At 48.3% G+C, this 26404-nt stretch overlaps 1 protein-coding gene across 7 annotated transcripts in view; it reads right to left on the reverse strand.

Moving 5' to 3' along the window:
• Positions 1–26404, reverse strand: part of runx1t1 (RUNX1 partner transcriptional co-repressor 1) — a 108251-nt gene that overhangs the window by 32489 nt on the left and 49358 nt on the right. For 4 of the 7 annotated variants that reach the window (XM_028963162.1, XM_028963159.1, XM_028963161.1 and 1 more), the window contains exon 1: positions 6687–6759. In XM_028963162.1, the coding sequence (XP_028818995.1) occupies positions 6687–6726 (40 nt within the window). In that variant the 5' untranslated portion in view covers positions 6727–6759. Of the gene's footprint in view, positions 1–6686; positions 6779–8837; positions 9283–26404 lie in introns of those variants that run through there. The other 3 variants (XM_028963160.1, XM_028963163.1, XM_028963168.1) reach the window with 2 other exon arrangements.

Below are 26404 nucleotides of genomic sequence, written 5' to 3' on the forward strand. Positions count from 1 at the left end.
TAGAAATGTGCAGCGCAAGAAGTAAGAAGTGCACCCAACGACATTAAAACATGGTTTTAACAAATTTTCTGCCCGAATAATCATCATTTCGCACGTAATTCGTTTTCCCACTTGCTATTGCAATAGCCTGAATCTTTAGACCCCTGCAGTGATCTTAAACTTGCATGCGTTTAGAACACTGTGGGTCGGCTGGACCAGGACGTCGGTGCCTTCAAAACGACGTTAGTAGAAGAAGAGCAGTCCACAATGCCAAATGTGCATAGAGTCCACGGGAGAGTGGGTGCTCACGGGTTCATTGACATGCATTAGAAAGGCCGCAAAAGCCTAATGCTGATCCTGCAGCAATCAGGAAAGGCGTCCGATCAGACCCATCTGATTTTACTCTGACAGGGCTGCGTCCATCTCCCAGCAGCGAATCCCCCCATGCTCCACCTCAGCTGTTGTCCAAGCCCCTCCTGGCTGGTGTTGATGTTGCCTTGGCCAGCGGAAGCGGCCATCAATCTTTGCATTAGTGACAGAAGTGGACATGGCCAGGTACCACCCAACCTTACGCCCCCAGAAACTCCATTCGCTCGGCGTCTTTTTTTTTCTTTTTCTTCGAGGTGAGGTCTGGTCCTCCGTGCTCCGCTCGCTCCGGTCTCCATTTACCTCCTGTCATCCCCTCGCTCGGCTCGATTCGCGTCGATTTCCAGCCCTCCGTCCTGAGCCATGCGCAAACAATGGGCCCCGTCCAACAACCGTCCCGGAACAGGCTTTCAAATCTCCCTCTGTCCACTCCTCATCGACCCCTCTGTACCGGTCCATAACCCCGCCCCCCGGATCGCCATTCCGATATGTCTTCGTAATAATCATTTTCGGAGATGGAGACAGTCCTTTTTCTGTGCGCCGGAAAACAATTAAAAACAAGTGCGGGGATTTGCCAGACTGTACGTTTCCTTTCATATGTTAATTACAGACAAACAGTTGTTTTGAATAAAAGGCATTTTCGGCGACTAAGACCCCCCCCCCCTCGCCTTTCTCCCGCCCACCCCACCGCCCTCAAAAGCCCCATCCTGCAATCCTGCGTGGAGGGAAATGTGGTGCCAATCTGAGATAAACCCAACTCCGCATTGATAGCGGTAATCCATCACACGTCGGTGCCCTGGGCGCGGAGCCGGCGTCGCGCGAGGGAGCCCCGTTTTTTTTTTTAAAGAGTCTCGCTTGGCACGCGGTGGCGGCAAGGCCCGACGCCAGCCCCAAAAAAACGGGATCTTAATAACCGCGCGCCGTGTCCATCTCTTCGATCTTCAATCAGCCGCCGAACTTCTCCTTTCCCGGCGTCGTTAAAGGCCGTACGCCTTTTCTGGCGGACGTGGAGAGCGTGGCTTGAGAGGTCAGACGGAGGTCAGACTCTTTCGCGACCCTGCTCCCCAATGGACGTATGTTTGCGTGTGCGGCTGCGGTAGCGGGTGATGCGCGGCGTATCGGACAGGTATCGCCCACCGCTGGGACGCGGCGTTTCGCAGCGCGGAATGAAACCGTAATGAGGCCCTAATCCCCCTCCTTGCCGTATAGCGCGAGCGTTGCTGCGTGTCACTTCGTAACGTCAACCTATCAAACGGCAAAAAACAACCCGCCGCCGCCGCCACATGTGATGTTCAAAACGCGCGGCTCGGATTGGCAGCGTGTCCCATATGGCGGTGGGAAGAAGGAGGCGGCGGGGCGGAGAGAGGGAGCGAGAGCGAGCCGAAAAGAAAGAAAGAAAGAAGGTTACCTTCGTAAAAACACAAAAATTGCAGCTGCGCCGCTATATTCCGTCCCGCCGCAGCTGTGAATTATTACGTGGACAATTTAATACCGCCAAAGAGGAAATGGCAGATTAAGATTGTATCTCTGCGCCGCTGCCAGAGCGTACGGTACACCTCGGGAGCCGGGTGTACCGTACGAGCGGGCGGACGAGGTGGGCTACGCGGGCACCGGCGGGCCACGCTTTAGGGGGGCCGGAGTGAGAGCTCAGGCTGCACCGAAATGCTCTGCGAGGCAGTAATTTGTCCAGTCACCGGGGGAACATTAAAACCAGACCGAAGAAATTCTTTGCAGTTCTGGAAAAAGTGAAGTGAAGGGACGGGAGGAAGAGAAGGGGCGGGGGGTTCGGCGCGTACAAACACACGCTCGACTCAGAAAGTTATTACATTTTGCGAATGGTATGGAGTAATAGCAAGCACATGTGGGAATCTGCGCGGTAGTCCGGGAGAACCCGATAGCATGAACAGCGCTAGAACCCGGACCGTATAAAGGATACTTGTTACTGGGGCCCGCTGCACAAAACCAGATGTTGATAAAGAGACATAAAGACAGATGGGAAAGAGATTACTGGCACACACAAAAATGGCCTAAAACAACTTAAAACATTTCTGCCCTTATAAGGCAAGATGGATTTATACTCGTTGCTGGTTCATTGCTTGGAGACCCTGGCCTTGTTCTGTGCCGAGTCTTAATATTGCCATAGCCGAACCGTCCAGCCCACAATCTGTAGACATTTAAAACTCTGGCAGCGGCATGCGCTTTGAAACAAATAAATCAGGGTTTCAGCCGCCATGGCGTGACTTACCGCAGGGGGGATTCGGTCGAAAGCGCAAACTAAGGGAGCCAGGAACCGCCCCCCCCATTCACCAGGGACCAGTCGGCTGCAGACCCCCGGTCTCTTCATGAGGCCACAACACAACTATGGCAGCGAGAGCTGGCAACAACTTGGGGACAGTGTCCTGGTTCACATTAAGGAATGATGGTGATCCAAACCAGGAAAACTGGAAATGGGAGTCCTGCATCCTTCAGAGCGACTTTTAGTCTGTCCCCCCTGGAACTCCACGGGGTTCAGTGTGTAGATCGGAGACACGATGGTGGTAAAAGTGATTTCGTGGAATTTTCTTTCTAATCTGTGAAACTCGGCATTTGCAGAATTCTTAAAGGAATTGTTGTAAATGACAAAAGGTAACCAGGGAGACAGGAGACAGGAGGAAGCAGAAGAGGGAAAAACGGTCCTCCAGTCCACGAACCCTTCACGTATCTCACTGTTAACGACCACCACCAACGAAAGAAGCCAACATTTGGGCTAATACCTTCTTCTGTTTGGCTAATGAAGTAGGATTTGTAAAAAGTGTCCAAACTTTGTTAAAAATCCTATTTGGTTCCCACGGACACGCTCGGTCTCTTTGGTGTCTTTGACCAACATCCGTCTCTTCAGGTTTTGTAGTTCGGGCTTTGCAGGAATGGGCTTATTTGTGTCCACCAGGAACAGGGACCCTAGGAATAGCCGCTTGGCGACTCTGGGTATGAAGGAAGTGGCGGACGTTCGGGAACGGTTCCCAGCTGGACAAATTCCTTCCCATCCGTTCAAAAAAAAGCCGGTCGCTCGTAAACAGGATCCGAGATGGACTGCGCCCACGCGTCCCTTTCCACAGGGTCCGCGGCAGGACCCTTGAGGGGGGGGGGGGGGGGGCTCTTAAGATCCCTATCGGCTCAATTGCCTCACCTCGTCCACGCTGAAGTGGCCACATCTGTCAGGATCCGAGACGTCTGGTCGAGGACGGGGAGAAAGTGGGAAGTGTGTGTTGGGTGGCAGCTACGTGAAGGTATCCACCGCGCGGTCGCGTCGTTTGGTGCACGTGCGAGCGTGTGTGTTTTTCCTTTTTTGGACGGTGTGTTAAAATGGCGCCATTTAATCTGCCTCCGGAAGATAATGTTAACCAATTCGCCGTCTCCCCCCTCCCGTCCCCTCTCTCTTTGGCTACAAACACTTAGTGTTCGGCAGGGGTGCCGCGCCTGGTTCAACCCATTCACAGGCGGAGCTGCACTTTAACAAAATGCCTGCTATTTATTTTGTACCTGTGTTGAGAAGTGGAGGTTCCTCGCCCTCCTCCCTCCTTCATTCCTCCTCCATCTCTCGCCCAACGCTTTCATTTCTTTCTTTTTTTCTTTTTTTTTTTTTTTCGTCCCCTCTTACGAATCGTCTCTCCTTGAAATAATTGACACCGGCCATTTATCTCCCGGAACACCTGCTGATCACTCGGCAACAACACAATCTTCCGCCGGCTCGCTCGCCGCTGCCTTTGTCCCGCCACCGTGTCTGTGACACTAACTGCCCACAGCAGGGACCCCCATTGCACCCACAATACAATTTAAGTCAATAGAACGAGCGCGAGAGGGACGGAACGAGATGAAGGGAGAAAAACCACAAGCCCGGTCAGCAACGTCTTCTTACTCTTCTTGAGCATCTTGAGTATCTTGTAGCATGACGTCTATTGGCTGGCCACGCCCACCTCCATCCATGGCCATCCATGAAATGATACCTCCAGCTATTATTCCAGGTACCCGCGGTAAACGGAAAAGCGTCACGTGGCCCTCCGGCGCAGGCTGGCAGCAACAACAGTTCTCCCTCCCTCCCTCCCTCCCTCCCTCTCCGGCTGTAATTGACCGAACGTGTCGATACGTGAAGTGAAAACACGGGGCCCTACTGTCTCTGCCTATCGATTCCTGGGCTCTTGAAGGCGCCGGCCCCCGGGGCTCGAAACCAATCTTAATTACACTCCTCTTCACTGGGCTACAGAGGCCGCACTCGAGTGGGTGCCCTTTTCATAAATACATATCAAAATCCATAAATCAAAATTAATGAGAGGGAACGGCTCCATAAATCAAACGCTACCGAGCAGGAAAACAGAGACCCTTTAAAAAAAAAAATTTTTTTTTTCATCGCATGCAGAATAACAAGATTACAATTAAAACAGGGCGGCAACGGGCGGCATACAAGATGACCCCAAAAATCCATCCAATTCCTGATTGGGAATCTCAAACATATAACCGAGGCGTGAACAAAAAATGCGCTGAATGCACTGTCACTATTTTGCTTTACGTTATGGTCTTTTCTGGAACATCCAGATTTTTATGCATATCTGAAGGCTGGCATTCAATTCGACCTCAGCCATCAACGCCTTTGTGCCACGAACTTTTCGTTCATCTCTTCTCTCACCCGACAATGAAATAAACAAATATACTTCTTTTTATTGAAGGGTTTTATGAACTCCCAGCGAGCAGCTGATTCCGTTACTCAACAATTGTCACCTCATAAAAATGAGAAGTAACAAAACCCGTCAGTCACGCTAATCTACCGACACGGCGAAATGTAAGGGACCTCCACCGCTGCTCCTCACCTCCGTCCCTGCCCAGAGATGCCCCAGCTCCCCGGACAAAACCCAATTACAGATAACCGGCCCGTAATCTCCCTTTCCCAGGGAGCCGGGGGGGGACGCGGAGAGATAGCGCCGCCGCAAGGCCGGGGACCGCCTCTCCCTCCTCCTCCCCGGCCGTCCGCGCCGACTCCGGCCCTGCCGCCCTGCCACCTCCGCCGCCCCAAATCTTTTACCCTTTCGCGGCTAATCTTTAAATGTAAATTCTGTGACAGGAAAATAGAGGAGGCGCGAGATAACGGGTTACATCTTCACTCCGGCGCGGTTATCGCGGCTCTGCATCGCTGAAAAGCACCTATTCAATAAGATTACCTTCTGGCAGAGTGCGCGGCGACACGCCGCGGCTTTGTATTCATTAAACACACATCCCCGGCTTATCTGAAATAAAAAAAAGGAGGGGGCTTGTCAGGATGGCACATTGTGTGTGTGTCTGAGGGGAAGGCAGTGTGCATTAGGGCGATTACAATATCAGCCCGGTCCAGATGGAGGCAGGAAAATAAACAGAGAGGGAGCGAGGGAGGGTGTGTGTGTGTGTGTGTGTGTGTGTGTGTGTGTAGGACTGAAACAGACTGTGTGTGAATCTAAAACAATAAGGGATGTGCAGAGGGAAAGAGAGGGAGAGAGGAGTTAATTGGCAACTCAATCCAGGGTTGGAAAAAAGAAGGGCCGAGGGAGGGAGGGAGGGATGGGTGGATGAATGGAGGGGGGGTCGGTGCAGGAGTCAAGGCAGGCAGGCAGGCAGGCACCCAAGACACCTGTCAGCTGGACCCGGAGGCTGTTTGGTTGGTTAAGCCGAGAAATCTCGGCAGGAAGTCACACCCGGGCCTGGCGAACTCGCTCGTCTTCGAAAGCAGTTCGACGACGAACCTTCACGCCGTTTGATTATTTTTTTTGAAGACTAAGAAAAAAACGCCTTTGTGCCCCCCCCCCCTTTCCACAATTGATTTTTATAAATGCCGACTGGAGGAGATGGCGGCGGCATCAATAATTCATCTTTGGTGTGGCAACGTCGAAACAAATGAACGAGCGTCGGGGAGAGAGGGATGGGAGGTGGTGGCCTAGTGGAGCCGTATATCAGAAGGTTGCCGGTTCGAAACCCGAACCGCCATGGTGCCACCGAGCAAAGCACCGTCCCCACACACTGCTCCCCGGGCGCCTGTCACGGGGTGATGGTTAAAAGCAGAGGGCACGTTTTGTTGTGTCACAGTGTGCTGTGCTGCAGTGTATCACAATGACAATCACTTCACTTTCACCTCACCACAGCTCATTTAAAAGGGGGGTCAACTCGTCTTGCCAAACGTGGCCCTTCAATGAATACGGAACAAAGCCGAAATACTGATGCACCCCGCGCAAACACACAAACACACACACACACTGGAGCTCACAGCTGGAGGTCAACATAATGGACCACCTTCTAGGCAGTCATCGTGCGGCACGGCGAAGACGAAGGGAAAAAAAAAATACCCACGAGTCTCCTCGTCTGCCCATCTGGATCGATATCCATATAGATCTCCCAAAAGCTCTCCCCTCGCCACACGCTCGGCGGCACAGAGCAGACGGATAAAAATAACCGCAGAGAGAGAGCGGGGGTGGGGCGGAGGGGCGCGGTAGGGCTCCGGCGGCGGGGTTAAAGCCGGAGTGTCATCGCCGATGCGGCCGCCTGAGTTCCGCGCCGATAACACAGTTGGCTCTCGTCCAGGAGTCTGGAGTTCATCGGCTCGACAGAAAGAAAAAAAATACGGCACTCAATAATTATTCCGCGGCATATGTTTTCCCGCTACTCTGCCTTCTAGACTAAACGGCTGAGCCAATGAAGGGTCTACAAAAATAACACAAAGAATAATCTAGAAAGTTACTTTCCACTGTTCCATATGACACCTATATAACAATGTAATATCAATGTAATAGGTCATCATAACAGATCATCACTTCCTGTTACGATTTTATGTTAATAGTAACATCCACACACACACACACACACACACACACAGGTGTCTGGCTGAACTGTGTGTGTGAGATCTTCCCATTAGACCTTGGCCATGTCTGGTTTTATGTGTTTGACCTCACGCCAGCGGGTTCTGCGGCGAGGGCGGGGTGGCGAGGGAACAGGTGTGCAGCTGGCGGGCCGGTGGCCGTACAGATGGCCTCGACCGGAGGAGCGGCGGCACCGCAGAAGCCGCCGCGACGCAGAGCAAACAGCCGCTGGCCGCTGATAGCCCGAGCACACAGCACTTATCACTTACTGTACACCTCCACCTCCAGCCGCCCGGCCGCGTGTTTGCTTTTAATTAAGCCGCCCAGATCCCTGACCCCTGCTCCGGCGTCACGAAAAATTATTAAAAAAAAAACAAGAAAGCGACCAGATCGGGATGCCTGATGACATCACACCATGATAAACACAAAGAAAACTAGGATGAACTGTCACAGTGTTTCCATGGCGATCTGGCTTTCCTTGACCCCAGCCGGAGAGAACCTGGATCTGCCGGTACACACGGCGCCGGACCAAAAGGACAAAATGACCCATTCAGGTAGGTTTTTTTTTTTTTCTAAACGTGACTTAATTATATCATGCAGTGAAGAGTCGAACACAAAGAAGACCAGGATAAACCGTCACAGAGTTTCCATGGTGATCCGGCTTTCCTTGACCCCAGCCGGAGAGAACCTGGATCTACAGCAGAACCAGCCCCCTTCTTTCAGAGACATTCCTCATCAACTTCAGCCCCACTTCGGGGGTCGCACGAGTCTCGCAGGCTCAGACCGAGTACGCCGCGGACGGGCGGAGAGAGACAGGTTACGGTCGATGCTCCAGACCCGTGTGACACTTGGGTACCGATGGGTGTTTTATTATTTTTTTCCCCCCAAATGCAAAGAAGCCCTCGAAGGGCGCCCTGCCCCGGAGAACGAGGGGGAAGTTGAGGCCACCCTCGGATGTGACAGACAGGGGCCGGCTGAGAAGCAGGGACCAGGCTGTTCAGCGGTGCTTCCTGTGCCTATTAGTTCAGCTCTGGGGCCATTTAAAAAATAATTATCTATATATATTTATAACAATCTTCTTTTTTTTTCTTTTGCCCTGGGTAAAAAGAGGACAGATGACATGTTGGCTGAGATTCGGGGGGGTCTGCGGGCTTCTTATTAAAATGAATTCCAATTCGCATGGAAAGAGAAGTTGTAAGGCCCACCTTTACACCCCCCTGACTTCCTCATAACCTGCGAAAAACGTCTAAAAACATATGCAAATAGCAACAATCACGTTGGATAACCAAAAAAAAAAACAAAAAACGATGCATCTGAAGCAAATATGATTTCACCAGCAAGCAATATTACGCCAACAAAGCACGACTGAAAATACAAAATATCGCTGCAGACCATTTTCCTCTTTTTTTTTTTATTCTCGTAAAAATAACGGGACCCCAACGCGCACGTGAATCCCGAACCTTCAGCCTCCGATCCGTCGATTATTATAATTCATAATCCCAGCATGCCACTATTCAAGTTGAGGAGGAAAATAATAACGCTCTACAAATAATGTCGTCACAATAAAAGAAACGCGCCGGGCTTTTATTGTAATAATTAACGAGAAAAATAAAAGATTTTCTTTTTTTTTTTTTTACTTACACTGAAAAGAGGCAGAAATTCCCACCATGCGTTACGGTGTCGTGAGGGACAAAAATTAATTTCCTGCCGTGGACTCGGATGGCCGCGTCACAGTCCGGTGGAAATACTTCCCAACAAGTCCGGTCCGGTCCGGTCCGTCCGGGCTCCCGCGTTCGGGATGCTGCCGACGGTCCCCGCGGCGACTCGGTGCTGCTGTCGCGCCTTTCTCTCCAGGAGACGCACGGCGGCGTGTATCCCCGCGCTCGGAACCGGGAACCGACGCGTCTGCAGGCTGAGCTCCGCGAAGAGCGTCTCCTACGTCCGTCCGTCCGTCCGTCCGCGGCGGTCGGCTTGGAAGTGTGATGCGGCGGCGCTCCGCCCGCAGACGGCGAGCCTCGGGAAACCCAGGTGCAGAGGGGGCGGGGCGGGGCCTCGGCGGTGGGCGGAGTCCGGGTGTGGGCGGGGCCTGGGAGGGAGAGAGAGCTGTGTTGAAAACAAGGCAAGAGGTCAGGCAGGTAGCTCTATGAAGAGTGGATGGACAGACAGACAGAGAGAGAGAGAGAGAGAGCACAACCTAACCTACAGTAACCCAAGCCAAACACTTTCTGCAACCATCTGGAACCCATCTCGGCCTGCCGAGCCAGAGAAAGCAGAAGCTCCGTTTACAGGCCGATGATAACAGTGCTCTGTTTTCTCTGTCTTTACCGTTACACAGATTTACTGTATTAGTCCTGTATTTTCTCCTCAAGTCGGAATGTGGGGGGACAAAAGGTTAACCAAAGGTCGTGGTACCCCATGTTTACATTGCATTCATGTTTAATGCAATTTTTTACTTTGTTTAATCTGTCACTCCAGCTCATTTATGGGTCTTGTTTAACCAGTTGCCGCCTTTCCTTCGCTCATGTTAATCACCATCTTATGACCATGCTTATGAAGATGTGGTCGGGGGGACCGGGAACGTGAAAAGAGACCACTCTGATCAATCGGTTTCATCTTTCTGTTCAAAAACTGTATTAGTGGGGCAGTGGTTTGCCTAGCCGGTAAATATCTAGGATCAAATCTCGAACCGAGAGGTACTGTCCCCACAAGGTACTGTCCACACAAACTGTTCCCTGGGCACCTGTCATGGCTGCTGCCCACTGCTCACCAAGGGTGATGGTTAAAAGCAGAGGACACATTTCGTTGTGTGACCGTGTGCTGCGCTGCAGTGTTTCACAATGACAATCACTTTAAAAAAAAATAAAAAGAAAGATTCCATCATGGTCTGCCTTTGTAATTTTTTGGTTTAGGACTGTGTTCGGCTTTCATATGGAGGTGAATCCTGTTCGGTTGAGTTGAAAAAGTAAACAAGTGCCCGCCACGCTTATCACAAGGACCTCAGAACCGGCGTGGTTGGAAAAAGCCTCCTTGTGGCAATCAGACGCGAACATCTTGACACCGGAGGCGCAGGGACGGCCATTGAGGAAACCTGCAGGGGAAGAGACGGGCGCGTGAGCCGTTTGTCCTGTCCACTGATAACAGCGGGAGAGACCAGGAAGCGCCGCCGTGCTGTTTTTGCTGCTGGGGTTCCTGGAAGTGGTCCACCCTGGGCGACCAGCGATTCTCACACACACACACACACACACACACACATGCAGGATACCCCACCTCAGAGGGAGGAAAAACACACTGCGGCCCGACGTACACACACACATGGCCACAGACTTCCTCCATTTCCCCACCTACTGGGTGGCCACCTGTGTCACACTCTCTCTCTCTCTCTCTCTCCTCCACACACACACACACACACACACTCAAAACGTGCTCGAGTTCAAGCGACCACAGGGTCCGTCCCCACCACCAGCTGCCACAAAAACACCAATCTTCAGCCACGTAACATTTACTGCATCTGTGCCAAAGCAGCCACATGCTACAAAAATGAAAGTGGCATCAAGATTTTTGGGTGGTGAGCTTGAAGTTTTATTGTCATTTCCGCCACATGCATGATAGACGGTACACAGTCAAACGAAACAACGGGCCTCCGGAACCCGGCGCTACATGTAACATTTAAACAAAGCGAAGTACTGACGTAAGGGGCACGTGCGCGACATCGAGAACCCGGGCTACTTAAAGTGCACACATGGGATAGGTGCCATCGTGTCCCTGAGCAAGACACTTAACCCCGAGTGTCTCCAGGGGGACTGTCCCTGTCACTTCCGAGTATAAGTTGTAAATGTGAACAAGGCATGCGCAGGGGTCGTATGAGGACACTTAGGCCGGGAATGTACTTGCTGTTAAAGACGCATACGTGAACACGTCCTATGGCCGACTACGCATGATACCGCAGTTCACAGCAATCAGACCCGGACTTGTAAAGGAAGGCGGTCTTTCACCCTCGTCCCTGGCCCCTAAATCCAGGGTTAGGGCAGCTTCGTCCTGTGAACTCATCATCAAGGGCCCCTAGTGTTCATGTTTACATTTACATTTACATTTACATTTACGGCATTTGGCAGACGCCCTTATCCGGAGTGACTTACAACGTGCTTTCAAGTTGCCATCGATGAAGAGATCAATTCCGGTTCACTAGGACCCCCAACTATGAATACAATCTTTTTATTCACTCTGTTGTAGATTCTGTACAACGTTGCGTCTTTCGGACATTTTCTTTCTGGAAATGTATTTAACAGCGACGCACACCTCAAACGCACCAAAAAAACGTAGGCCGAGCATGGCAGCCATGATGAGTTGTTAACATCAAGCGAAATACATGATGAAGGTATTAGCATTTTGAGTGTTTAAACCCAGTTGGGACATTTTTCAATCTACCTTTCTGTCCCGATGGGAGGATTCACTTCCAGAATGATGATGATGATGTTGGTGCTCCCATCCATAAGACATGAGATGGTTAGTGTGTGTTTGAGGAGTGTGAATATGACTTCCAATCACCCATCATAACCCAAATCATACGGCTCCAGAGATTTTTGAGAAGCATCTCATGCTAAGACTTTCAAAATCTTCACTTCTCACAACTCTCTGAATTTTTCAAACCCATCTGATCCGTTGGGTCTCCAAAAGGTTTTGTCACAAAGAGAAGTGGCAAAGGAAATGGGGTGGTGTGGTTCACTTCCTATTCAGAAAGAATTGGAGGTTCTTCGTTTTCATTGGCTGCAAATTGCGCTAGATATTTGGTTGCAGTCAGTGACAGCACTACAATAAGAAATCGTGTTGGACCACGTTTGCATGCTGACTGGCGATTGCTGAACAACCACCAGTTTAACTCACTTTGGTTCCTCTCAAGGTTCCTCTCACTGGTTCCTCTATTATTCAGTTTTTTTTTTTGAGCTCTTTACCTGATATGACTGAAAATTAATCACGATAAAACCTGAGGTGGCGCCTAATCACTCACTATTCATCATCGCTGATTCCTAATCAGGGGCGCGGCTGCTAGAACCCATCCCAGGACATTGGGCGCAGGGTGGGGGACTTGCCCTCACCATTCTCTCACACACTGACACTCACAAATAGTTCACCCAGCGAGCAAGTGTGAGAATCCGCCCGCACAAGAGCCAGAGCTGGGATTCAAACTCACAACCTTGGATGAGTGAGGCCATGACGAACGTCGTCTCCTAATCTGACGAATTTATACTATCTGTCCCATCCTCCTGTTTTTATTCAGCGTTTGGCCAGTTTCACCTCTGCTGTGCACGTTTCCTATAGCACAATCTGATCAGGGGAGCGGCGTGAGCAGCCTCCCTGGCTCCAGTCCATCACGGGTGCAGTCAGGCTGCGCGGCGAGCCGGCGAGCCGTCTGATCGCTGTTTCTCCCATACGCAGGGTGCACTTTCAAACAGCGGGGGGGACATTTGTCTCATTAGGGGTCGTGGAATTGGCCCAATGCATTTATTTATTTACCCGCCAACATAGTGGCCGCTGATCAGTCGGCCAGTTTGGATTCTGTGGTGCATTATTCATCTTGACTACAGGGCAAAATACTAGATAGGTGGAAGCCGACAAGAGCAAAATTCCCACGCAGAGAATCATATGGAAATGATACGTAAGGATATGCATTTGCTGACCGATCACTTACTGTGCGAGCTCAACCTGACTGAAGATCTGAAATGATCGAAATTGAGCATGTTGAGTTGGGTTCAGGCCAAGATTTACAGCTCTAATCGGACGTGAAGATTCCTTTCTACTGCTAGACACTGCTTCTCTTTGTGGAATCGTATCTCTCCTCTGGATGCTTGTGGAGGCAGATCAGTCCGCAGTGGCAGAAATATGTCTCTCAAAGCCACAGTGGCGGGACCTGGGGGGCTCCCATGGCCCTCCGGGCCCCGGAGTTCGTAAAAAAAAAAAAACACTTTGTAGTGCGCGCATGTGAAAAACACATCTCGCCACCTCCCCGCCACCCCTGCCGATAAAAGATGACAGACAAGACACGTGAAGTGTGTCCGGGACTTGGCAGTCTGCCCCCTTTTTAAACCAGGCCCCCCGAAAACACAGCCTCCCCGACTACACATGGTGACGAGACAATGGATTAATTTGCAGAGAGCGGCGACAAGGAAACGGCTGGAAGTGCGCTCAGCACCATGGCTTTTCCACACACTGGTGGAAGGAGTCTGTCTGAGATGAATTAAGAAGCTGGATACACACACACACACACACACACACACACTTTCAAACACAGTAATAGACATGCACGCCCACAGACACATTACCTAATGTGTGTTATTATACAGATAATATGATTTGTAATGGAAATGAGAATTAAAAAATGTCTTTTTGCGTTGCAAAACATTGAGGAACAATATAGCATTTCCCATTATAAATGATATCATCAGTATAACATACAGAATGTTATACTCCTAAAGGTTGCGGACGATCCATGTTCTCCCAGCACGATGCAAGAATATTCCAGCGAGTTATGCTACTGAATATTTTTCAAAAAATGAAAGACAAAATGTCATTACATTAAGGTCACTGATGACCTCAGTGGGGCAGAGTATTCTAGAAAAGGGCCAGATTTTCAATGTGAACCCAGGTTTTGGACACCACTGTATGTGATCGGCCATACTGAAAAAAAAATTGACCTGGCAGCTTACAGGAAAATCCATCTTCGTCATCTTGATGACATTTGTCATCATCAAGAAAACACACGACCATAAAACATGTACGACTGCCGAGTCTACAGACCTCATTAAATCAGGCAACATAATTTAATCACTTATTTATTTTCGGAGAAGCAGCGCATCTTGGCTCTGAAACTAAATTTCAGATTTGCTGTCTACCTGCCTTCTGCTCAGTGGCGTCTTGTCATATTCAGCAAGCAGGTCTAAATACATATAAAAAAAAAAATCCCAAAAAACCAAACAAAACATTATATATATATAAACAAAACATTATATATATATAAACAAAACATTATATATATATAATAGTGACGTCCTACATTGCACATTGTTTCCATGCTAATTGTTCATTACATTGGCAGTGGCATTTATCGTTATTCCAGTTAATATGACACATACAATAAACATATTAAGAACATAGCAAGAAGAAGCTTTCATCAATGTTCGAGATGTTGTGACCTTTCTTTAGAAATACGCTGCATGGCTTCCATCTTTGGTCTATCACTGGCAACTTCAAAATACAATTAAGAAAGCTTTATTTTACTGTTACCAAGTAACTCCAAAACACACCAGTAACTGTCCCATTGTTACATTACATTTACAGCATTTATCAGAGCGACTTGAAATCAGTAGTTACAGGGACAGTCCCCCCCTGGAGCAACTTAGGGTTTGGTGTCTTGCTCAGGGACACAATGGTAGTAAGCGGGATTTGAACCCGGGTCTTCTGGTTCATAGGCGAGTGTGTTACCCACTAGGCCACTACCACCCTTTGTGAATAATAGATGCCAAGATAGCTTGAACTCTGTAAATATCTATACTAATTATCGCAGAGTTTAATAGTATCACTAGCTGGAAGTCGCTAGCTATACGGAAAACCACAAGCTTTGAATACTGGTGTTTTTTTTTCTATACCGCAGCGCTGAACGCCGGTGATTGAACAACAATGGCCGCCGGCCGTGTACAGGAGTCATTAACGGCAGGCCCTCCTGCACCCCAGGCACCAACCCATTGTGCGGAGACAGGCAAGTGATGGAGGGAACATTTTTCCGCCAGCGTATCAATTGCCCCAATGCTGTTTGTTGGCAAAACAGCAACGTCGAATCAAACCGAGGAAACCCTTTAAGTCGCTGGCAAAAAAAAACGATAAGACGTGGGAAATAAAAATCCTTATGGGCGTCATGTAATCAGGCTAATTTGTTGGCCCCTGGCACTGAGAGCTGCTGGCATTTCTGGTGGCAAATTTGCCAGATTTGGACTGAGCCCCGAGCAGGGAGGAGTAGGAGGACGGGGCAAGCGCACAGCGGCAGAAACCAGAGGCGGCGAAAGGTCACGGTGACTGGCAGCGGCGGTCCTCGCCATTCGTCAGCCCGAGTTCCCAGACTTCCCAAATCCTCGGGCAGATGGAGCGGCCCGCCCGGTTTAAACACCTGATACGGAGCCATCCGTCATGCGGTAATGCGGCAGTTGGGTCCGCAGCTGGGTCCCCGGCGCGGCGCGGCTCCGCCGGCTCGCCGCGCAGCCTGACTGCACCCGTGATGGACTGGAGCCAGGGAGGCTGCTCACGCCGCTCCCCTGATAGCATTCACAGCCCTCCACTGGACCATGGAACAGGTGGAGGCAGAGAGGGGTGGGGGGGACAGGGTAAGACAGAGAGAGCGAGGTGGGGAAAAAATTACCATGTGTTGCAGAGGGAGGCCGGTGACGGGGAGGGGGGGGGGGGGGGGGGGGTCTCAAAAGCCAGCGCCGCCCGCCACTTCGCATGAATACCAATGATGGCACAACCTTGAGAGCAGTGCAGCACCTTCCCTGTGATTTGCCCTCCAGCAAGAAAACCCGCGCCCACGTATTTTTCTGTCTTCTTTCCAGAAGTAGCGGCAGAGAGAATGAAATCGCGGAGAAACTGGAAGCGATCTTGACTTTGCGAGCCTTGAAATTGGAACGGTAGCGCAAAAAAAAAAATTCAACCTTCTCACACTCGGACACTCTCATTAGCTAACGGGGGCCTTAGGACCAATTTGTCAGTGAGAAAACAATTAGCGGGGAGCGATGCGTTACATTGCTTTTAATGAGTACAGTCGGGTCACTCGGCTAAAAGCGGCAACATGGAAAGGTCACCGTGGCGACTCCTCAGCCCACCGCCCCTCTCGCATCGACAACCGCAATTGCCACGAGACGGCCGATGTGCCACGCTCCATGAGACGTCATATTACTAAAACGCCATTTAACCGTTGTTTACTTCTTGTTTGCTTATTACTGGTTGCTCTGTAGAGCGGCTGCAACTACGGAGATGATTGGTGTCTAGGCCACGCCCACATACAGTCAGTATGGCGATTACAGGAAAAAGGAATTTCAGAAATTCAACTTTTGATCTTGGAATCTTTGATCTTTCCTCCTGCACGTATTTTGTGATTGGAATTGCTGTTGCTGTGGAAACCTTGTAGCGCAAGTTGGCCATTTATAAAGCGGGGATATAAACGTTTTACACATATTGCATTTGACAGACACTTTTATGAAGAGCAACCGAAGGCCGACTGCACAAATTATTACACGTTCCTGGAGCCTTCGCATGTCCTCAGGGTTCTAAGGTTTAACTCACATGACAGAGTGTCCATTAGTGCTCATGGCTTGAGTGCATCGTCACTCAGTCTTCGTCTACTGACCTGTTCAGAACTGGGAATAACCCCCCCCCCCCAAGCGCCAACCCCCTCCCATCACTTTTGCTGTCCTTGTCTCCCCATTAAGTGATGTCAGGCTTTTAACTGCGTGGAAAAACGAGTTGCTTCGACATGGGTCACTGCTTGACCTCCGTCACCATCTCGACTCCGCCCAAAGACCACCAGCCTTCATTCTGAACGTCCTTTCCTGCTCCACTTCTCTCTACAGACCGAAGCTGACAGTCAGTGACTCGTAACCCATTTTAAGGACCGTAAATAAAAACTTCACATCATTAACTTGTACAATTCACAGCTGGAACGGCACTTTTTTTTTTTTTTTACTCAAAAGTGGTGCTGGGGGCAAAATATGACAAACCAAAGCATCCAGCAAAGGCACCTTACCGGCCATGAACCATAGGTGTCAACACAGCCTGCGTGGCAACGGGCAGCTTCAGGCCCCAGCTGCGACACAGCCTCTGGTCGCCATGGCAGTGGAGGCAGCACTCAATAACCGCGGACTAGAGGACAATCAGAGCAAACGGTGCATTTCTGCTCATCCGGTGGTAAACTGCAATGTTAAAATGCGAATTACAATCAACTTTCTGCAAAGTTTCTCCCAGGAATTCTTTAGCTCCATGTATACTTCAATATATCTTCCACATACTGTATGTATGCAAAGCAAATTCAAATTGGTGATCAGTTATTTACAAAATAGTCATATACAGTATATATATGCTAGAAATGTATGTAATATATATATACACCAATGTGTTTTCTTTATTTTCATGACCATTTACGTTGGTAGATTCTCACTGAAGGCATCAAAACTATGAACTAACACATGTGGAATTATGTACTTAACAAAAAGAGTGAAATAACTGAAAAAACACTCTTGGCATTCTCTCGATGAGCTTAGTTTTTTTAACAGAATCTACCAACGTAAATGATCATGAAATTAAAGAAAACACATTGAATGAGAAGGTTTGTCCAAACTTTTTGGCCTGTTCGCTTCAGAATCACAGAATTTACGCTTGCTTGATACTATTTTACTTTCCATTTTTTTATCCATTAAACTTCTGTTCACATAATGAGATTTCATTTGATAATGCGTAATTATCTATATACGAATATAAACCTTGATGCATTTAAAAAATCAGCTACTTTAAGATAATAATTGTACAAAATGTGACACTCTAAGGGCAAAAAAAGATGCCTTGCAGTCTGCTGGCTTGAGCTGGTAAGTTCTGGATGTTCTATGCCTGACGCCAGTGGAAAGAGCAGGTTTTTAACTGTGCAGCAGTTATGAATTGCTAACAAATCATTGCCAAACAAACAGCGTTTTGAACACACTTCACAGGATGTGTGTGTGCTGTGTGTGTTTTGTTGGTAGTCCTGAGGTCCACCGCAGCCTTTTATGAACTTTTTTTACAGGTACCATTTATGACAGCATTATAGCAGCATTCTGCTGGATGTGGTGCCAAGTCTGGTGCGTTTGAGAGGATTTATTACGAAGAACGGGCCACACCCCGAGCCATCACAACGGACCCCCCACTTCCACACGACAACCCAACCGCATGAAGAGCCCCACCCACTGGAATTAAAAAGAAAAAAAGCCAAGGTTGTTAGTTGACGCCATGTCCCTGTGACGCCCTGGTACACATTATCCGCTGAAAGGCTCGAAAGGCAAACATGGCGAATTCTGCTCATCTGTGACCAACCCCGGCGGCGCGGGCTTGTTTATTTACGGGCAGTCGGCTCTCCGCAAATGAAGACACGGCTGGCTTGCCTGGTCAGGGAGTGTTGGAAGGGTGACTGGAGCTGTCAAACAGGCGGCTTAGCAATCTGAGGGGCGCAGCAACGTATGAAAAGACGTGTCATCGGAGCCCGAGAGAGGCCATTACGTGGCGAGGGCTGGGAAGTGCTTGGCGGTAATAATGCGCTCTGTAATTACGGGAATATCACTGCCAGGCACTCATGCCACTTTGAAAGAGTCGTTTGTCAAAAAAAAAGAAAGAAAAAACATAAAAAAAAGGATCATGCAATCATTGTCAAGCGAGTGCGCGCCGGAGTCAGCGCGTCGGTGTGAGGGAGCGAAGCGGGAAAGATCACGGGGCGGATCCCATCAGTCACTTCGCGCTCGGCTGCGGTCGCATCGCATGAAATTCCTTCCCGATTGCTCGACAAATCAACACATCTGATTGGTTACCGCTAATGCATTGTGCACGAACGCTGCAGGAAGATAAATGGCAGCAGCTGTCCTCGCTTCTTCTTTTCTTATTACGGACTCCCGTGATATAGGGAAGCAGAATTCCCGAAGCGCTCCAGAACGGGTTGCCGCTAGGTGCACTGCCAGTCAAGAGCTCCTACTCTGTGGCGGTGATGGTGACTAAGATGGAGCCATTTGGAAGAATCCAATGCAAGAAACATATTTAGCGTTTGTTGTATGAGGGGAAAGTGAAGTAGGTTTGATGAATCTGTTTTTTTTCCTCTTTTTACCTTCATGGCTGCTTTGTGCACTGTTATCATCATCAAAAGCCACTTGATGAGATGCCCATTAACATGAGTGAATGATAAGAAAGTGTTCGGCATGAACCTTCAGGACTGTTGTCCAAGGTGTTGAAGAGAAACAATGCTGCCCTCACAGCAAAAGCTCCCTTACTTGGAGGCTTTGTGCCTCGATCTGGATAAGGGTATCTACTAAACGCTCAAACAGTGAATCATCTGATTGGAAACTGGAGGAGAAAGCAGAAAGACATTTTTGATCCATTTGACCCCGTAAGTGTGGAGGGTCAGGATGTAGGTCAGAAGAAGGTGATTGTGATCCTATGATGGACCCTTTGAAGCCCTCCAGGATGCTGATGATGCCTTCATCATCCAGGCCATGAACATCACTTAAGGGTGTAAATACACATGGTATGACCTCCAGTCTCCAGATCTCAAGCCGACTCAAAACCAATATTTAGATAGATGGGTTCTGCACAGCCGTCATCACCGGATCAGTAGAGAAGCATTTGAAACGAGTACCAAGTGGGTTTTCTAAAGAACGTCGGAAGCTAATGCCCCTTTCCAGGAATGAGGAGCGCCAGGAGAACACGACAAAGGGAAACGTCTCCCCCACATCGGTCCAGTCCACTGGTAGTGACTGTTGTGAATGTTATCAGAATCGAGCAAAAGGCAAAACAAGAAGCAGACAAAAGCGGGAGGCGTTGTGTTAATGAGTGGCGCTCGCAGTGTGACAATGCCACCCTCCCGGTGTGATAATTTCCTCTCAAAATCACAATCAAGGCTCGGGGACCACTTCAGAAAAAATAACTCTATCCGCCATTAACACACCAGTGGCGTGCGTGTCTGACTTTTTTTTTTTTTTTATCAATCTCTATAGCTTTCTGATGCCTTTTATTAATATGCAAGCGATCTGTGATTTGAAGATGTCTTTACTGTTCTGGAATATTGCAAATTTATTTTCGTTTTTTAAAGGAGACGTCTGGACCTTCCAAGGTGCTGGTGGAGACAACTCCTCAGACAGACGGTGGATTTTAAATCAAGTGCTCTATTTGTCATAATTATGTGGTTGTGGGGGAAGTCTAGGAAAGGTCTAATCAATCTGATTTAATTAAGTGCAGTCAGTCATTTGAAATGAGCAGAAAGGAATTAATAAGCACACTTAAATCTGCATTTTAAACTCTGCTAATTATACCAATTCAGAGCACTTAAAGACCTTCTATTCTCAGAACATTTTTTTTTGAGAAGTAAGTGAAAGATTTATTTTTTCTATTGCCCTCGCCACAAAAATCTGAAGGATGCAATGCCTTAGCGTGGCTTGGATGAAGGAATACTCTCACATTCGCCACTCGGCCGTGCAGGAGCCCAGTGATCTTTGGCTCTTGGAGAAGAAGGGGAAGGGGAAGAGCGACTGGAAAAGGTCGAGTGGAAGCTGAGCGCGGCGGCGCAGAGGCGAGCTGCACGCACCATGACTAACCCGAAGAGACAGTGGATCAGCGGAGACCCCCCCGAGCCAAGCAGGGGGAGTCATGGAGAAAGGAAATGCTCACTGGCTCCCGAAAAAGCTGGAGAGTCAAGGTGACTGTTACAATATTGCCTGAGCAGGGCTGCCTGCCTTCCTGCGTCCTCTCCAAAAATGGATAAAATACATATGGAAAACGAACAAAATCAGTATAATTATGGCAGTAAATCAGTATAGTGAGAGTGATCATGATTTCTTAATTAATGAAGGGTGCCATTGGGACCAATATTGTTAAGATATTTGAATGGAGCCACCCATTTTTTTTTTTATTCCAAGATGATTATTATATATTAATAATTTCTAGACTAGATCATTGGGTCTAGATGGATTATTTTAGTTTACTTAGTTAAATATCATTCTGTTGATACACACATCAAATAGTAAAATAAAACAGAAATGGATTCTACTTTTAATGCAGCTATTTTTTTTTTTTTTTACAAAAATGGGCTGGATGAATACGACCCTTTACAAATGGTGCATTGTTAGAACCACGAGAACAAAGGTTCTCGAGAGAACATGTGAACCAAAAAACAAACCTGTCAGGTTCTAAAAGCATTTCATTTTCCTTTCCAACATGAGAATGTTCTAATGTTCTAAAAACTGAGGAACCTGACAGTCAGGTTTGAAGACACATAGATCTATTTGAAACATCCATTGCTCATGAAGAACAAGAGAAAGAAGAACCGGACCAGGATGATACAGTTGGACTAGTTTAGGATGCAAAACATATGCAGGTTTTATCCAGATGTTTCTAGAATGTGAAACGCTCCGTAATAAAGGAACATGAAAGGGGACAATGGGGAACATGCAAGCATATGCCCTAAATTACCAGATCAAGACATGTTTAGAACATTGTTGTCTAAAACCTAGTCTGTGACCGCTAAAAGCTTTTAAGGAACACTGCAGAATGTTCTCCGACTGTTCCGAGTGAGCGGGGGTCAAAGTGGCGAAAACAATGGCGACGGATTCTGTGTGCTAACCATTTATTCATTTCGCCTGTTTATTTTATTCCTCTCAGATGAATGGAAGGCGCTTTAATGCGCACTAGATTTCCCATGTGGCGAAAAAATCATTCTCCGCCGAGGTTCCGGAGTCTGAAACTAATCAGCGCCTTTAATTTGTTTTCTACTTTATTTATATGAATTCCCTCAGCAAAGCAGCATTCACAACTTAACAGTCACTTTTCTCTCTCTCTCTCTCTCTCTCTCTCTCTCTCTCTCTCTCTCTCTATCCCTCTCTTCATTATTACCAAAACGTCTCATCGTCCGATGCCCGCATCACCACTCCTCTTATCTGTGATGAATCTCGAGGCTCAGGCCTCCACCAGCGCTGAATGGCGCACGGCAGCGCTCTGCTGCCGCGTTCCCTAATGATGCGGGGGGGGGGGGGGGGGGGGGGGGGGGGTCACGAGACTGCAGTGATTAAATCAGTAAATGCAGAGCGGCGCTTGCGGCCGGCGAGACTTCTGGGGATGGAATTTATTAGAGAGAGAGAGAGAGAGAGAGAGAGAGAGAATGTCATTGTTGGTGATGTGGAGGCACGCATGCTGCCCCCCCGACCCCCCTCTCCTGCCAGCGCTCGCTGAATTATTGAGTGGAGTCCGATTGTGCCAGGGTTCCAGTTAACGGCACAATGCCTGCCAAACAGTTGTGTTTCTGTCTGTGTGTAAAGGCCCGCGCTCGACTTACGGTGCCCCGGCGGCCCTTTGAAGGCCGCGGAATCAAACGAACCGCGCTTACACAGTCGGTCGTAAATTGCGCATCTAAATACAAATCATAAAGGATCCAATAAACTAAAGAGCTCCTGGGCCCGTGGGCTCTTCATCATCGGCTCATGTTTGGCCCCCCAATAAGCCGAAGATGGATCTGAGGTAATTATCCCTGAAGCCCTGTCGGAGATGGCCAGCCTGCTGTACTGCTTATTAAACATAAGTACCATGTAACCTCCCCGCACTAAATCAACCAGCACCGTATTGGTCCCCGGAGACCCTGCAGAGGTCAGGGGGCTTCGCACTCCAAAGAGAAGAAGTGGTGACAGCTGCCAGAAGGACACAAAACACACACACACACACACACATGCACACACACACACACAGAAAATCCAATATACTCACAAACTCGAGGCAAATTTGCGCGGTGTGCAGGTGCAAACAGAGAACATGCACACAAACACACACACATTGACCACACTGTCACACACCCTTTAAAAGAATAAAAAAAAAACGTGGTCCCAGCCCGTCAGGCAGTGCAAGGTGCGGCGCTAATGTGGCCGATCGATAATCGTTGGCCGAGAGCAGCGGGGGGTGAATAATGAGGGGCGGGCCCGGGGGAGATGGCAGTGGACAGACAGGGGGGCGGGTGTGGGACCCCTGGGGCCCGATTCAGCCCCTCCCGTCGGTCTCCTGCTCTGCTGAATATTGCAGAGGTCCACTGCCGCAACACAGTCAGGGACTAGTTTCGGCTCGGTGACCCTTCGGCACAAATTCTCCCGTCCTCCTGGTATTTGTGCTCAAACATGGCGTTCGACCTATAATCTATTATGGATCAAATATGTGCATATTTGTTGCAACATTATCTTGCTTATTGTTCTTTCAGTATAGTTTTAAAAAACACAAATGTCTTCTAAGCAATACACCCTTCATTATGATAATGAATTATACGTTATCTTATCTTGTCATTTATATTTTGTTCACGTCTATCGACAAGATCCCATTTGTATATTGTATATATTACTCTCTACTATTGGTTGTATTGTATTGCAGTGTTTGGCTGGGGAGACACCAATAATTCAGACATGATGTGTAGATGGTGTTGGCAAGAATTTCATGGGAATATATTTTGCAATCACCTCGGGTCAAACCTTGCACCATACAGTCACAGGAGTGGATAAGCTTGCTATTAACTGACTAATTCTTGCAATTCCAACCTCCACCATTGTGTCATTATTTAATCGAAGTCACTTTGAATATGACCTTCAGCTAATTAAGCAAATTTAATTAAACATTTTTACGTTACAGCCAAAATAAGTGCATATGCACAGAGCACATATCAGTAGTCACTCTATTATTAATCATGAAATCATAACTAAAAAAACGTGTTTCCCATATCAGGAAAAATTTAAGTTGTGAGATTATTTAACATTAATACGAGTCCCCTGGCCTGTCTATGGCCCTGCAGTGGCTAGAAATGGCGATATGTATAAAGAGTGCTTTGGTCATTCTGCTTCGCCACTCAGAAGGTCGGATCTGGAAATTGCCCCCTTATGTCGTCATAAGGTGAGAGGTTACCTCCCCTTTCTCATGCTTCGTCCACCGTGAATAAAAAAAAAAAAAAATCAAGCATTCCTGTACTTGAACTAGAGAATGTGCCTTTTGTGAATGTGGCCCATGTGCTGGGCCTTATTTATTGGTGGGAAAATATGGCCCCGAGTCATGCAAGATGTTTCACCTGTATCAGGCTCTCTTTAACCAGGGTTGCCAGGGTAGGTCTCCCTCTCTTGGAAGGGCTCGTACCTTCAAAACCAAGCCTTGTCAACATCTGGGGTCATATAAGGTCATTGGGGGGGGTTTATCTTAAAAAAAACAAAACATCTAATGGTTTATTGGGGTTGGGGGCACGGAGCGAACACGCATGGGACATTTGTCCCAAGGATTCCTGGAAGCCAATTTTCGAATTCAAATACAGCCCGAGCAGCCATGGGATTTAACCGGAGTCAGAAAGCTCTTTATTAAAGCCCACTTCTGCGGTATTATACATTCCTAAATCAATTTTTCACAATGAAGGGTTGCTTCAGCACGGCCTGGTTCTCATTGCGCGCATGTGTGCGTCAGGGAAGGAAAAAGGGACCAAGGGAAGAGCGAATGAGTTCCCAGGTCGTGAGATTAGTGTTTTCTTGGCCTCTAACTGAGCACATCTGCACTCAAGACTCCACATCTGGTTCTCACATTTTTCGGCCGCGGCTGCTGAAGGGGAGAGGGAGGGTGGGAAGGGGAAGAGATTACCAGAGAGACAGAGAGAAAACAATTTCTCATGGCACTGGAGACCCCTCGCTTGTCCACCTCTTTCCTCCCTCTCGTATCCCAAAAGGCGTCCCTCTCACCTGCCTGACGGACCCGTCTGGCCACTTGTGAGCGCGGCAGCCTTCCCACTTCTCTGATTTATTGGTCAGAAAGTCAAGCATCCTCATGTGGGCTCGGCTTTCACCCCTCTCACCCAAAGCAGATGTTTTTAACCCTGCGCTCTCTTCGCTTTCTGCGGGCTAAGGCCCAGGACGCTGTGACCCCGAGGAAACTCTTTAATTGGTGAGATGATTTGCCCCGGTTTACATAAACAGTCCCTGAAATGCCGATTCGCCAAGGGATCCGGGGCTTGCGCAACTGCAACTTCCAACCAGGCTCACGGAAAAGTTCTGGGGGAGTAAGAATCGGGCCTTGCTGAAGAGCCCAAACCCCAGAAATCCCCTGATTTTCATTGGCTAAAGCAACGGCAACCATGTCCAGAGACCGAAGAACCGTTCTACTTGCGCTTCTTCAACATAATAGACAGAAAATGTAGGCCCAGAGGGTCAGGGCAAATCTGAATGGTCTGCTTCACTCTGTGCTACTTTGATCAAACTCTTATATTCACTTCCTAACTCCCATGGAAGTCGGCTCTACTTAAACCAGAGTTCAGACCAAAGGGCTTGGAGTCCTCATTACCCTACAGGTAAGAGACTAATGTGGCCTTGGTACCTAAAAGCTGGGTCTCCTGTCATTTGAGAGGAATTCAATTGGAAACTTAAGCCCTGTCTTGTAATCGGCTTAGTCTCTTGGACACATAGGCAGAGATAAGGATGGACAGATTTCTGAAGTTGGACATCTGACCAATTATTTCCGGGTGATCCTGAAAGTCCATATTAATTCCACCGATAGGAACGAGCTGTTCATATCAGTGTTTTCATTCAGATGCAGCGATCAGGCCGTTTATTGCCAGAACATTAGTGTCCATGTAGCCATAATGTGCGTTAGCTTTGATGGGATTCTATAAGTGTCCACAGCCGGGGAAGCATTAGAGATCTGGAGGAGAATGTCTTCCATATGGAGGAGCTGGGCCCAGACGCCTTCATGCTCTCGCTCTCTTACACTAATTACTGCAGCGATACACATGAAAAAGCTCCCTTCTCTGGAAAACTCGCATTGTGGCAGAAACATGCATGGAATTAGCCTCTGGAGAGGGAGGGAGAACAAAGGCATTGCAAGCTGCAGATCCTTAAAAATCCCCATCAAGCTTTGAGCCTTTTAGGAACTAAATTATAATTGCCTTAAAACAACATATCATATATAATATATCTAAATATATATTTACATGACTTTACTTTGTTTTAGTTTTTCGTCAAAAACTTATTTTAGTGTAAAATGTTCTAAATAAAGAAAGTAATTTTCTTAGAAAAACAATCATATATGTGAAAATTCAAATAGTTTAAAATAGATTTTTAATTTCATAATTTTATATTCTACAAACCATTTCATTTATTCCGCCATAGCACCACGATAACGAATGAGATCTGTGACTCTCTCCTTCGCTATTACCTTTTCCTTGATTACCCTTCTTTCCACGGTAGACGGCCCGACCAGCCAGTTCGTAAAATATTAAAGAGCCCCGGTGTCTATTAATGCTGCTGGGCCAATTGAAATGTGTGTGATGGATTTATGCCGCTGTAGCAGAGGGCCGTCTCGCAGTGGCCCCTGGAGACTTCGCTCCAGCTGTTTAAACCACGTCTCCATCATGGGCAGGAACGGAGTGGGGTCGACCTGCACCAAATGTC

The sequence above is a fragment of the Denticeps clupeoides genome, chromosome 20 (genome assembly GCF_900700375.1).
Source record: "Denticeps clupeoides chromosome 20, fDenClu1.1, whole genome shotgun sequence".
Lineage (NCBI taxonomy): Eukaryota > Metazoa > Chordata > Actinopteri > Clupeiformes > Denticipitidae > Denticeps > Denticeps clupeoides.